General features: G+C 34.1%; 2 protein-coding genes across 3 annotated transcripts; one reads left to right on the top strand and one right to left on the bottom strand.

The window, feature by feature from the left end:
• Positions 1-196: 196 nt before the first annotated feature.
• Positions 197-9,953, bottom strand: LOC113238147 (transcription initiation factor TFIID subunit 8). Its single transcript, XM_026474891.1, has 6 exons — positions 9,703-9,953; positions 5,589-5,687; positions 2,448-2,635; positions 838-988; positions 467-601; positions 197-318 (listed from the first exon to the last, which is right to left on the bottom strand). Exons 1-6 carry the CDS (start codon positions 9,848-9,850, stop codon positions 221-223), a joined length of 819 nt encoding a protein of 272 aa, XP_026330676.1. The 5' UTR covers positions 9,851-9,953; the 3' UTR covers positions 197-220.
• On the top strand, positions 6,408-12,026 carry LOC113238148 (synaptobrevin homolog YKT6). Of its 2 annotated transcripts, none has more exons than XM_026474893.1 (2): positions 6,408-6,574; positions 11,078-12,026. In XM_026474893.1, exon 2 carries the CDS (start codon positions 11,128-11,130, stop codon positions 11,722-11,724), a length of 597 nt encoding a protein of 198 aa, XP_026330678.1. In that variant the 5' UTR covers positions 6,408-6,574; positions 11,078-11,127; the 3' UTR covers positions 11,725-12,026. The 2 variants fall into 2 exon arrangements, with proteins under 2 accessions (XP_026330678.1, XP_026330677.1); XM_026474892.1 differs by lacking the exon at positions 6,408-6,574 and adding an exon at positions 10,749-10,901.
• The last annotated feature ends 2,288 nt before the right edge of the window (positions 12,027-14,314 follow it).

Below are 14,314 nucleotides of genomic sequence, written 5' to 3'. Positions count from 1 at the left end.
CTTCGATTTCATCTCAGAGTAATAACCTAACCCATTGACACCAAAATTCTCCCTTTTAAATTCTTGATGACTTCACCCACCTAGATTAATATCAATGTTATTTTTGCATTATGGAAGGAGGGAACGCATCAAAAATAGTCTTAAAATTATCTTTATTCAGAAGTAATTATTTTAGGTACATTCATACGTATAAATAACTTAATCTAAAAAAAAATTGTTCTCAAGTCTTTGGACTTGGTGGTGCTTGTGAATCTTGTGTGTCAGTTTGGGAATTTGCGGTGTCGTCATTGCCGTTATCGCCTTCATTGTCGGAATTATCTGTAATTAATAAAATTGGTTACATACATAGTTAGGGCTAAGGATTTCTGTTTGCTACTATTTTGGTAAGGTTTTTAGTTAACATCCGTTCATCCTCGTCCATACCAGTATTTATGATGGGATTTTTGAAACTACCAAATAAAAATACCTTTTTTATCAGGAGGCATATCTTCCGTCCTATTAGCTACTTGGAAGTGATACTCGAGCTCGTCAAAATCGAACACTTGGTCTGTTGGCAGTAGACACGTGAGATATGCTGGGAATGTAGGCTTGCATGCAATTACTGAAAATAAAACAAAGGAATAAAGAATATTTCAATTAATAAGAGCTACATCAATAAATTATTTCTTCTACTACTTTAGATAATTTTGATAAAAAACTTCTAATACAGAACTATTATGAATTTGTGAGTCTTGCAAAATAAAAGTTCTTTATATGTTAATGGGCAGTATAACATAATAATGGGTTTTGAAACTTTAATAGCAAGGAACATATTAGTCAAAGTGTTACAATACTTACAAGGATACACTTGGTTGTCATCTGTATTGAATAAATTGTGCGTTTCGCTAGTCTTCGCAAGAAACTTGGTGAGCGCTTTCTCGATGTCTCGTTTCTGACTAGCAGCTTTCTCTCTGATTGCTTCGTACTCTGTCACTGGTTGCTTGTGGGTCTGCAACATAGTATAAGATAAACATGCAAACTCCATACAAACGTAGCCGCGCGGTTGTATGTGTGCGCGCCTGCCGTGTGCCGTGTATGGACACACACATTTGCGTAATTTCGCGATGCACTCGCGTTCGCTTCTTCTGTGAACCACCTGTTTGGTTCACCTGGGTGGACCACGGACTATTATTCTTCCCGTGGTTCACCTATGTCCACCTGAGTGGACTTTGGGCATTTATTTCTTCCGGTGGTTGATATTAAAATTCCTTTAACATTTCAATTGCAATGATATATAGACTATTTTATTGTCTATTAATTGACAATTTAATTATTTTTTTTCTTTACTATGCGAATGTGTGCGTCTGTACTAATGGCCCTGCAAGTCGCGCTGCCATGTTTGTTTGGAGTTACCATTACCATACTTGTCTGATGTATGCCTGTAATTAATGGGTACAGAAGTGAAATGAAACAATTATTTCTGAATTAAAAATCGCATATATTTATAATACGCGATTTTAAATCCGGATTAATTAATCTAAGGTTTATTTCTTTATTGTTATTTCCTTTGCTTTAGTAGTCATAACTAAACTACCCGCATAGCGGGATTTCGTTATAACGTAACGCTATTTTAAAAATTCGCGTTAAATTACCCCGCTTTACACGGATGCATTAATTTGATGAACAACAAGAAACTGAAGTGACCAGGAAGTGAAAGTTCAGAATGTATTACCGTCAAGTGCAATTCAGGAAGCGTTGTCTAAGATTTATTCAGGTCTTTAAATCCTAGAAAACCTAGACAGCGATGTCGATTATGTTTTGTTTCTCCGCACATCAATACAAAATGGAGGAGTTTGTTATGAAAAGCTTTCACAAGAACGCAAACAAATTGTATGTGTATGTGTGCGCAGAAAAGTAAAATACTTAACTAAAGTCTCATTAATTTTATGAAATAGATTCCTAAAGTTTTATAATATGCACACAAATAAAGCACGCGCGTTACAATATTTTAATATGGTAGCAGTCGTTAAGTCAAGTTAGAGACCCTAGGGCGACCAAAAATATATAACACCAGGCGGGTCACACATAAAAAGAACCACTCGTTTCACGCGAATTTTGCTTAACGGGATTTTGTCCGGAACGCATCCCTCGCGTAAAGCGGGGTATTACTGTTCTGGCATTTTTTTGAAAAATGGCAATTACCCTGATTTTACTTAATCATAAAACCGAAACAAACAGTTTATAGGGGGGTTGTAGATCTCGGTTCACTGATTCCAGATATGTTAACTCAATTTTGCTAAACATTACGATTACGTTAGTTATGATAAGGAGGTCAGTGTAAATTAATCTGCAAGTTTCCAAGCTACAATGGTTATTCGTAATAAAAACTTGTTGGTTAGTCTATTATGACCCTCTCTAGAGGAGACTCCGTCGCTAGTTCTCGTAACGTAGGTAACTACAAAACTTACGGGTGTCCGAATATAAGCATGTGGGTCGGGTAACGGCGGCAGATGGAACGGAATATGTGGTGCAGGTTTTGCTTTAGATCCGGCTGATAACATGGCAGGCGTGCGCGGTGCAGGTGCCTGCTGCGGCGGCTGAATCACATGCCGGTTGGGGCGAGCTGCGTATTGCTCAAGGCCTTGGATGCTGATACCTGTATAGATGTAAAGTTAACAAACAAACATAGAGAGTTTAGTAGATTGAGAGAATTTGCTTTGATCATGACAGGGTTGCCAACTCATGTTATTAAAAAGGATGGACGAGTAGAATAACATTGGTTTGTTAATACATGTATATTATTCGGTCTCCAGAATAAAAGTGGTAAAATAGGATTGTTGGCGACCAGCTGTGACGCTGCCTTCTTTGTAATTATAGTTTTTTTTAACATTCCTTTTTAACCGACTTTAAAAAAAGGAGGAGGTTCTCAATTCGACTGTATTTTTTTGTATGTATGTTACGCGATAACTCCGTGCATTTGTGAATCGATTTTGATGATTATTTTTTTGTTGGAAAAAACCTTCGATGTGGACCCATTTAAATTTGAAGAAAATGTTCTACGTCTAAGGGAGGCAAATTAGGGGATGAATGACTTTTGAGGTCGGTTTTTTAATACTCTTCTGTTTTATATAATATTATATTACTTTTCGCCTGTCTTTGTATTCAAAATTTTGGCAGTTGCTTCTTCTACGCAGGTCTAGTTCGACTCATTTTCGATACATAGTATTTTTACCGACTTCAAATTAAACGCGCTTGATTTGCCAACATGTTTCCATTGTACCGCACATCCTAATACGCCATCCACTCGCCAATAAGCATGTAGTAGTTAAACTAGAAATATAGAATTCACTGGGCCAGAGTGGCGGACTATGACCTAAATCCTCGCCTGAGAGAAGACCAGTACCCAGCAGTGGGACACAATTTCGTCGTTTACTATAAACAAAGTGCCAAAAAATGTGTTGGTATCCCGTTGCATATTTTTAATCGCAAGTGGTACAGTCAAGAGCACATCAAGCTTGACACTTTGGAGTTTAGACCGTTCTTATTGCAGGTGGCATAGCGTTAAATTTAAACCTTTAGTGTGAAGCTTGACGTGCTCTTGACACTGTACCTTACATGATAAGTACATCAAAAATCTTTAGATAGAGACAGCAAAAGTATTGAAAGCGCCAAGAAAGGCTTAACATCTAGTTTAAAAAAAAATGTCAGATGGGCCTGAAGGAATCATCCGAGCGAAAAGAGACGAACTCAACATCCGATTTCGCAGACTACACTGGCTGCATAAAAGGAATAGAGTGCTGCCCACAGACATATATCTAGATATGTCTGTGGTGCTGCTTATATATAAGACTGTCCTTAAACCAATATCGACTTACGGCATCCAGCTTTGGGGTGCCGCATGTAATTCAAATATCGCACTAATACAAAGAGGCGTAGATTCCATCTTTAAGCAGGTTTCTAATACACCTTGGTTGACTAGAAACTCGGAAGTCCATCACTACCTAAAAATCAACACAGTAAAGGAAGAAGTTCGATCTTACGCTACCAAGTACAAAAAGCGACTGCATCACCACCCTAACCTGCTGGCAGGGCTACTGACTATCCCTGACTCAATGAGACGTCTTAAGAGGCGCAGAATCCTAGAACTGGATCAATTAATTTGAAAATACATCTACATTTCGAGGATCTCCTGCTGGGAAGTTGACTCTCCACACTACTAACTAATCACGCAACCCATCTGTTCATGGTCATTCGATTGATCGCATGTTTACACGACAAAAAATTTGCTGTTATACAATAGGTTTCGAAATTCATTATTATATTGCACCTCTCATGGAAGAATGGCATAAGTGAAGTTACATCAGAAATGTTTATTGCTCCGTTGGATACAGAAAAATATAATCCACGTATTCTCCAATTCTGGTAACTCTATCAGCAATTGTGTTATTACAAAAAATCAATGTAACGGTATGTGTGTTCGAATTTATAATGCTCTACCAAAAGACATTCAAACGTTACCAAATAATTTGTTCAGAAACAGACTTAGCGAATGGCTTAGTGACAAAAATGATTACAAAGTGACTGATTTTTTAGATAAATGTTGACATGAAATTAGTGCTTAATGTATATACATGTACAATGTAATAATGATGTACAAATATTTTATAGTTTGACATAGAAGGTTATTATTTTGGTGTTTTTAATTGACTGATTATTCTTTGTTTCTTGTTGGATGTCGACATGAAATTATAAGGTATATTTATGTTTAATGTAATCATGATGTATGACGTTTAATAATTTGACATTGATAGTTTAATATTCTGTTGTTATTAATTAATTAATTGATTATTATTATTATTATTCCTTGTACACGTCCAATGACAATGCTATAATTAAACTAAATTTAAGCAACATTTTGCATGCCTAGTCAGGTAAAACATGTATTCTGTAATAATTGTTCCATCTTTCACACCATGTTTTAAGCAAATTTCATTTCATTTCATTTCATTTCAATATTAATCGACTGAGTTACAAGAATTGGACAGGATGTGGGTTGTATTTTTCTGTTTCAAATGAAGGAATAAACCTTTTTGACGTAATTTCACTTATGCCATTCTCCATGAGAGGTGCGATATATTAAAATTCAATTTACTATCACTTTTATATGTAGAAATATTGAAAAAGCCTTCTTCTGTAAAATTAGTTTTTGTCGCTTACACTAAGTCAGCGGTAATGGAGCGGTAAACACTTTACTAAAAAAAATGTTTTGGGAGTACAAAACATTTATTGGAGTGGAAGATTCATTCGACAATCGGGGTGGCATTTTAAATTCTGCTAGAAATATACAGTTTATAAAACACGTTACATCTCTATTTAAGGATTTATTCATTGTGACGCAAAACACTAAGAGAGCAGAACAAAGACTAGATACGTAAAGTCGTAATATTATGTTTGTATTAGTGTTTTTTAGTCTTTCTTCACTCTCCATACGTAGAGTTCCATTGAACTGTATACGAATAAATTAGACAATTTATTCGTATACAGTTCTATGGAATGTTAAGATGAGTTTTTAACAGTTGTAACGGTGTTTTACATGCCCACTTACTTACCCATATTAACAAAAGACATAATAACATCTCCCAGGACGGGTTCTACTCTGCCCGAAAGTTCGCAGTAGCCTTTGGCAGCATTGCCGACTTCCGTAAAAACTGAAATTATTAACAGTTACATTATTTCATACCTTCAAAACGGCAGTGGCATGTCATGATTACACGGGGGATTACGGACGTTTATATAGTCAATTTTTAATAGTCTAGGTGGACAGTTTAGGTTTAGACAAAATATATAAGTAAAGCTTTTCAAATACTTATTTGTAATACAGATACATAAAGCTACTGTTCATAAAACATTTTGAGTAGATGATAAGAGCTTACGTTACATTATAAGTAAATTTTACACATTCATATTATGCACATAAGACGTAGACTTGGGGAAAATGATATGTACTATAAAGTAGATAAAAATAAAGCAATATGGTTATTTAATAGTTTTAATGAGAACATTGCGATGAAACTTTCGGTGTAAGATGGCTACTGAAAAAACCCATAGCTCTTAATTATACAAGCGTGAGCTGCGCGTCAACTTATTACGCCGATGAGTCTTAAGTGTTTATTGACGTACAAATTAATGCAGTATTGATTTTGTTGGACGGGGATGTCCTGCGAACTATTTTCATGTATACCGAAATGTGAGAATCGTGTCAGTGGGACGAGATTGAATGCAACAGGTATAACTGACAAGCGCGTTCTCTAGAGAAACTGAACTTTACGACCCTTAATATGAAGTTGATTACTACCTGTCAGATAGCAGGTTTTCATGTAGTGATTTACGAGGAGGAAAAGGACAGAGTGGCACTACTATTTGCATTACACAAATATATACTATTGCTACACAAGTAGACTGAGTCGATGAGGTGCAACCCACGCATTTCAATAGCACAGGGACACGTGTGTTATCTAGAAGTATACGCAGTATCTCTTTTCCTAACTCGTCTTTTGGTCGTTACGACGGGCGGAGTGTAAAGCAGTAATAATCGGTAAGGTTGAATTTAGAATACAGTCTTCTAGTGTCTGTATACTTTGTTATATATTGTATATGACGACATAGATAAATGATTGACGTCATCGTGGAAGATAAATGAGCGAGAGCTTTTATTGTGTTGGTTACATTTTGTGGTGGCATTTTGCATTACATGAAAATGATAAATTCTCTCTTTAGTGGAGACTAAACTTTGTTGGCAATTGGAAGAATCTTATATGATTTAGGGCATTATATGTACGAATTATTTTGTAAACCATTTAAAACTTCAATGGGTCTTCACAGTACACTATACTCTTAACAGTAGTCTATACTCTGCTCTGTTTTAGTATTTGATTTCTAATTTAGATTGGTGGTGAGATAGAAATTGATAAAGTTACTTCACCATGCTAGCCAGAGCTCGGTACTTGGGGCTGCAATTATTCTGTGAATGTTTAATAACTTTTTGTTATGTGTTTTATATTTTAAGTGCTTTAGATTGCTACAGTACCCTTTCAATATCTTACTCTAATTTAGGTAACATGACAACTCATTATCTATAATATTTATGTATGAAAGTTTGGGTCTGACTTGATATAATATAATAGAATATACGATATTATTTGCCAATGTATTTTATATAATATCGTCTATTTCTATTATGAAGTGAAATATATACAAATATTACTAATGGCAAGGTGCCTTGATGCCACCTGCAATAGTGGATAGATGGTCGACAAGCTAGCGAGTTGTCACTGTATGTAAGAATAATTTCTTATATTATATATGTATAATATATGTCAAAGTCTATGTAAAACATGCTTTCATCACCCTTAAGTAACACCATTTGTGTTGCAACATGGTTATTAAATATAGTTTAAAAAACAAATAAAGTAACTTGCTGATATCAAAGCAAAATCATGTACCATAATATTATTAACTCACATGTTTTATTATGACACTACACAAGTTGTGTTGATACACACAAATTTAAAAAAATTAAGGAATGTATTCTTAGTGCTAAAAAAGTGAACTGAATCTAAAATAAACGACATAAATTTCAACACTGCGTTATGTAGACGTACCAGCAAATGCAAATGTTTGTTTATAATCAAATAAATAAGAATATTCAGTTCTCACCATGCAATCTCACTCACCCAGCAACAACAATATCAATTTTGGTATTGCTGTTGCTGCTCGTGTGTGTTATTGCTGAGTAAAAATGAGAACAACATAAATCCTAACATACTGCGACATTGACCTGTGCAAACACTTAACTCAACAGCTGTAAGCAAGTAGATAAAATGTGATATCGATAATGTAGTTTCAATAGGATAGTTTTTCCCAAAAACAACCTGAATTGTTTTAGAAAACAAACATTTCTAACTCAGTTAAGGTCTGTGAGTTAATTATCATGAGGAGCTTTGGAACAAAAAGTGACAAATTTTGATTCTAATTTGGTCTAGTCTTAAAGAATGGATTAGGATAGGATTAGTTGCATAGTGTTCAGATTGTATTGGAATGTATTTTGAAGGTGGATTTCGCAGTTGCTGTTCAAGTTGGATAAATTACTCTTACAAATGCACAAAAACTACCACTTTTGCATTAAAAAAGCGAAAATATCAAAATGCGATTTAGTGGTCTTTGTTTCCATGCACCTCAATTGTCATAATAAAGGGACATACCAAGTTTCACACTAGCTGGTTACCAAGGCATCAGCATTTATTTCCGTACCTGAGAATCATTACACTGTAAGCGCTATTTTTGTAATTTTACGGGGGAAGGGATTTTGTGTTGAAAAGCAGTTTGTACCACAATTAGGGTAACTCTAAATGTTAGCCAAACTCAATTAGTTTTATTTCAAGCCATTTTAAATGTTGTATATGCTGCATTTCGACACAAAATCGCATCCCCTGGAAAATTACAAAAATAGCACTTACAGTGTAATGCTTCTCAGGTATGGATTTTGTCTTACCCGGATTGTGCTTGTTCATTTCCGCAAATAATAGTAATACCAAAGGTACGTCATTGTAATCATATCCCATATTGTTTGTATGTAACAAGATGTGGGAAGGTTTTTTTTTACATACATATAATATCAAATGACAGGATGACAAGTCATGCGCCTGATTGTAAGCTTCACACCTGTCCATAACAGTTGCAGTGCCACTCACAGCTTTAAATCACAAAGATCTGAGGGGCATTGCAGCTGCTCCCGTCACCCTGAGACAGAAGTTGAGTCCCATTTGCCTGTAATTTCACTGGCACCCTTACCCTTACCAGTAATGCTGACATTACTGCTTGGCGGCTGAAATAGGTAAGGTGGCAGAATTTTCTTGGGCGAACTCTTTCACAAGGACCTCTACTACTACTAAATAAGTATCCTCTCCTAAGATGGTATGGTGTAACAGTCTGGTGTTCCCAACTTAATGTCTAGCCACCTATTTTGCAGCGGGTCTCCCAGGATTACAGGTTTGCCTAATTTAGGAGCTAGGACTCAATTGTTTATGTATCTGCTTTTAGCATCAATGAACAAATTGCAATTATCTGTTATTTATGTTGTTGTCATAAAAAACCTTGTTTTATTAAGTGATGTAAAATGTTACTTTATTTTAATATTGCTGTTATATACTCAATCAGCAAAATTTAAGTCTTTCCAACCCCAAAACAGTATATATAGTCTGCAGCTGAAGATTCTAACTAGCCACATCCGTATTGAAAACCTTTTTTTTAAATAAAAATATAATCTAGCCTTTAAACATCATTGATCAACAAGAACAGGCAAGCTGTGGGTGGCAGCTACTGATTTGCTAAAGATATTGCCTGCTTGCAAAAGGAACTCCTAAGGCAGTTACACACCGATTTTGTTGGAAAAACAGCATATATATCTGTAATATATTTAATTTTTCCTTTCAATGAGATGTGTATAATAATAAAAAAATATAATAATTTTGATTGATTTTTGTTTAGGTTCTGAATTAACATAGAACTCAAAAATCATGTAAGATAGGCTGTTTGTTTCATTTGTTGGATGATGACATTACGATATTGCAGCTGTGGAAAATGAAGTGCCGGGAGTCCTCTAAGGGGATGTTATTAATTAATAAAATAAAATAAAAACTATTAAATTAATTACACAATACTCACAACATTGTAGAATTTCAGTAAGAGTTTCTAGAGCCACTTTGTCTGCAGAGTCAAAACCCGTTTCCAACAGAACCGTGGAGACAGCGATGTTTAATATTCTTCGCCTGGCGTCAGAGGCGCTTTCTACCTTTTCTGCGGCTTCAGACATGACGAGGAAACACTTTTCATAGAAACTAAATAAACTATAGACCAATACGGCTCATCCTTAGGGCTCATCAAACGCGTTCATAAACAAACTATGGTGCCTAGTGGGTGCCTATAGTAATCTTTTTTGTTATGGTACAAGCAAAGATAATTATTATTATAGAGCTATGGTGTGAGTGAACTGACTTTTTAAAAATGTGATAAAATAATGTAACTTGATGTTATTTTCACGATGTCCGGTATATAAGTCCGAAGTCCGATTTGCCGTCAAATAATAATTCTAATATTATGTTGATATGACATTAATCGTCTTATGCGACCTAAAAAATTAGTATAGTTACTTACTACTAGTTTCACAATTTCATATATTTTTACATAAAGTCAGCTGTTTCTTAGTTTATTTAGTCTTATTTTCTTAATTTATTATTTTTAATTTATATTAAAAATTTTCACTTTTAAATGTTAAAGTATTAGATCATATTTATTTAAAGTTTTGGGTAAGAAGTCTATTATTTTGTGAAATCTAGTTTAAAGTGAAATAGGATAGTGCTATTGTGCCTTAATCGAAGATTAAAACGCGAAATTATACGAATCTCGAACTAGAATACCCGTATCGGCTCGTTTTAAGGAATCCCGAGTCAATCCAAGCACGCCGCGCGCCGCCGCCTCAAATTGCCTATCCTCTTTGGGGCGGCCATATTTACAGAAACATAATTAAACATTATGTTTAGGCTGATAGCTTTGCCAAAGCCTTAATAAATAAAATAAAAAAAGCATGCGTATTTTTATTGTCGCGCAGTTCCTAGTTCACCCAAATAATTAACTCATTCGTTCATAAATTGACATTTATGTGACGTTTGTGATGAGTGCGTAAGCAGGACTAGCAGCAGTGGTTTGTAAGCAGCAGCACCAAATCAAGAAAATACGGATCGTTATTAGGTTTTTCGGAAAATATTAAAGTTAATATTTACGTCGATTATAGTTTCTACAACCTGTAACGTATGCTGGGTGCTATGTGTCTTACAGAATAGTTTACCATACTAGGAAGTATATAGGTAAAGTGATAAATTTCAAGTTTCTTACTATTTTACAACATTACGGTGTGAATTTTTACGATAATCACGGGCATTGTATTGTAGTAACCTTACAAGTAATATATTGCAACGCGTAGGCTTCCCATATTGGTGTGACAATTGAAATTTCATTGTTTATCGAAGGTTTTTGCTTACAGAATATCAACGCACTTTTTACCAGTAAAAGTACTGAAGTTTATTCTTCAGGATGGTGAAGCTGTATGCTCTATTGGTGCTCTATAAAGGAGTGAACAATGCAACTATTCTCAAGGCATCGTACGATCTTCAGAGCTTCAGTTTCTTCCAGCGAGGTTCTGTGCAGGAGTTTATGACATTTGTCAGTAAGACTATGGTAGAGAGGACATCGCCAGCCGCACGACAGTCGGTGAAAGAAGGAGAGTATATGTTACAAGTGTATGTCAGGGCTGATAACTTGGCTGGAGTACTAATTTCTGACCATGAATACCCTAATCGGGTGGCGCACACACTTATCACAAAGATCCTTGATGATTTCTCTGTCAAGGTTCCCGCTAATACTTGGCCTACAGGAAATGAGACTAATATTGATTTTCCAGTCTTACCTGAGTATCTAGCAAGATACCAAAATCCTAGAGAGGCAGATGCTTTAACAAAGATCCAGAATGACTTAGATGAAACCAAAATTATATTGCATGGAACCATTACAGCTGTACTAGAGCGAGGCGAGAAATTGGATGAACTTGTTGCCAAATCTGACAGTCTGTCATTGCACAGCAAAGCGTTTTTCAAGACTGCTCGTAAAACTAATAGCTGCTGTAACTTCTAAGCAATCAAGCTGTTACTGTACTGTTCATAATATTCGTAAATGATTTAAAACCTAAAGTTAGATTGAGTTTACTTTTACTTGAATAGCAGTATTCTCAATCTTATGTACAGTATTCAACAATTTCCACTACGTCGAATTGTACAATGAGTGACTAATTCAATTATACTTACAAAAATTAATTTGCTATTTCATTTTTTATTCCAATTTGCTCATATAAATCTGTTGCTCATTGTACAGCAGGCTATGATTTAGAAAAAATATTAATGATTTATTGGAGGTAACGCTTTTCTTCTCGACTGGGACATTAAAACATTCAATGAGGAACTTAAGGACAAAGAAAATAGAGTATTTTTTATTTGTATTTAATTTTATGAGATTTGTAAGTTAGTTGTAATTTTGTATTTATTATGGTTTGTTATTAAATAGTGTTGGGTTATAGCCTATTATGAGTCTGGCAATGTTAACCATTATTTATCAAGGTTATGGTAGTGTTTTCCGGACATCATTTTGAAAGTCCATGCTGCAAATTATGAAGTAAGGATTTACATAATCTAAAACAGATTTTGACGCAGTTTTAAGTGGCTGGATAGTTGGCAGCTTTGTGCCCAATTTAAGCAACAACTGATACCATAAACTACATTTCCCATATATTTTATACTTATACTGGTCCCATACAGCTAATACATTTAATTATACTGTACTGAATATGTGAATTAATTGCATGTACATTTGCAGAATAACCTAATTTCAATTTACCTCATCTTTTGTTTATCTAGCTGTAATTATGGAAAATTGCCCGTGACCTGTGTGGTATAGAAACATTATATTAAAATTATTATGGTGCGGTAACAAATTAACAATTATTACATTTTTGTTTAAGATCAACAATGAATATGTGGCCTAATTCTTTACATATAAATTTTTAGCTCGATAATTATGTTAGCTTCATTTTATAAAACAATTACTGATTCAATGTAATTGTTGACTGCAAAAGTTGTATTAAAGTGTTTGATTATTAAAAAGAAATTAAAAAATATTTTTAAGAAATGTACATAATGGATACTGTGTAAGAATATAATTGGTTCCATAAGGTTTCCAAACCTGTGTTCCATTTATTTTTCATTTGTTTACTGATGTTGTTAAATCAAAATTATGTAATATTCTAATGGTCGTGTATAATTAAAGTACCCCAATATACAAGCTTGTAGACATATAATAACCGTCCTCTTGTATATGTTATGATAATTTGAAATTTGCTAGGAAATATTTGACTATGAAAATGTGGGAATCTTATTACACTTTTATTACGTACTTAATCTTATTATGGAGAAAAAATATGAGATGACAAATTAATTTAAAAGACATAATTTGACATAAAATAATTTTCACCTTTTTCCCCACATATTTCCCGGTACTTTCTGATTCTTTGTAAGAACTAGCATCTTATTATTTCCTGAAACCCTTTTGGTGAGACCAACTGATTGGTGTAAACAAAGTTTTACGTAAAACATAAAAAAAACGTTAATTTTTCTGTAAAACTTTACTTCTAATTTATCAAGTAATCAAGTTAAAGTTCCAAGCTAATTACGAGTTAATAAAAACAAATGGAAGTGGGTCTGTAAATGTATGTTGTAACATTTGTTCGGATTTTATAATTAATTTTTACATTTTCGTTAAACATTTGGCAACGTGGACTGTGGACTTTTTGAAAAATATCGTTTTAATGGACACTTTCAATGACAATTTAATTTTAATTCCGCTAAGTAAATATGTATTTAATGCACGGCGCTGTGCCTAAATGGCATACAATTTGTAGTTAATTCTGAAGTAATTGGAGTACATAATCCAATTACTTAAACAATGGGTTATGTGTAACTGTATGTATGTATGGTCTATGGTGCGTAAAATTTTCAAACTGTTCGGAGCATCGCAGTAAATTTTCAAGTAACACTCAAGGGCGATTTTTATCGCCTATACTGGACATCTCCCTTACAAAAGTAATTGACTTAACTTCTTTTTACATAACAACATAGAACATGCAATTCTGAATCGAACTATAATAACTTTTTGCCGTGAAATCAAAATAAATTAACAGAATTGGGTTGACTGCAAAATTTGAACTAAATTGAGCTAGAAATTAATATTGTGATATTCAAACTATTACATATTTCACCAAATGAATTTTATCTCTTTAAGCAAACAATGTCATATCATTAAAATTTCACTAGCTTTAGCTTTTAGCTGTCCAATTTTATGACTTGTGAGTTTAAACATAATTATTTAAACATGTATTTTTTCCTTTTTTAATATTATTTCTTTTCTTCCTTTGAGTTGGGTTACGTTACTAACTGAAAATTTAATTTTAGACCTTGAAATAGTGGCATGGTGTTTGTCATCAATGTAATAAAAATTTCATCGTATCCTAAGTGATCAATCCATAGGACCATGCTCAATATCATGCACCAATGGTTGGTTTTTTCAAGTCCAGAATACCTTAAAATATTAAGCATTTTGAACGTTGAGATAAAAGGTTGTATACTATTATATAACAGGAGGTAATGTGTAAGCAGACCACTAGACCGTTCGGATG

The sequence above is a fragment of the Hyposmocoma kahamanoa genome, unplaced genomic scaffold (assembly GCF_003589595.1).
Source record: "Hyposmocoma kahamanoa isolate Upper Pololo Valley unplaced genomic scaffold, ASM358959v1 95, whole genome shotgun sequence".
Lineage (NCBI taxonomy): Eukaryota > Metazoa > Arthropoda > Insecta > Lepidoptera > Cosmopterigidae > Hyposmocoma > Hyposmocoma kahamanoa.
This window is presented reverse-complemented; position numbering and strand designations above follow the sequence as displayed.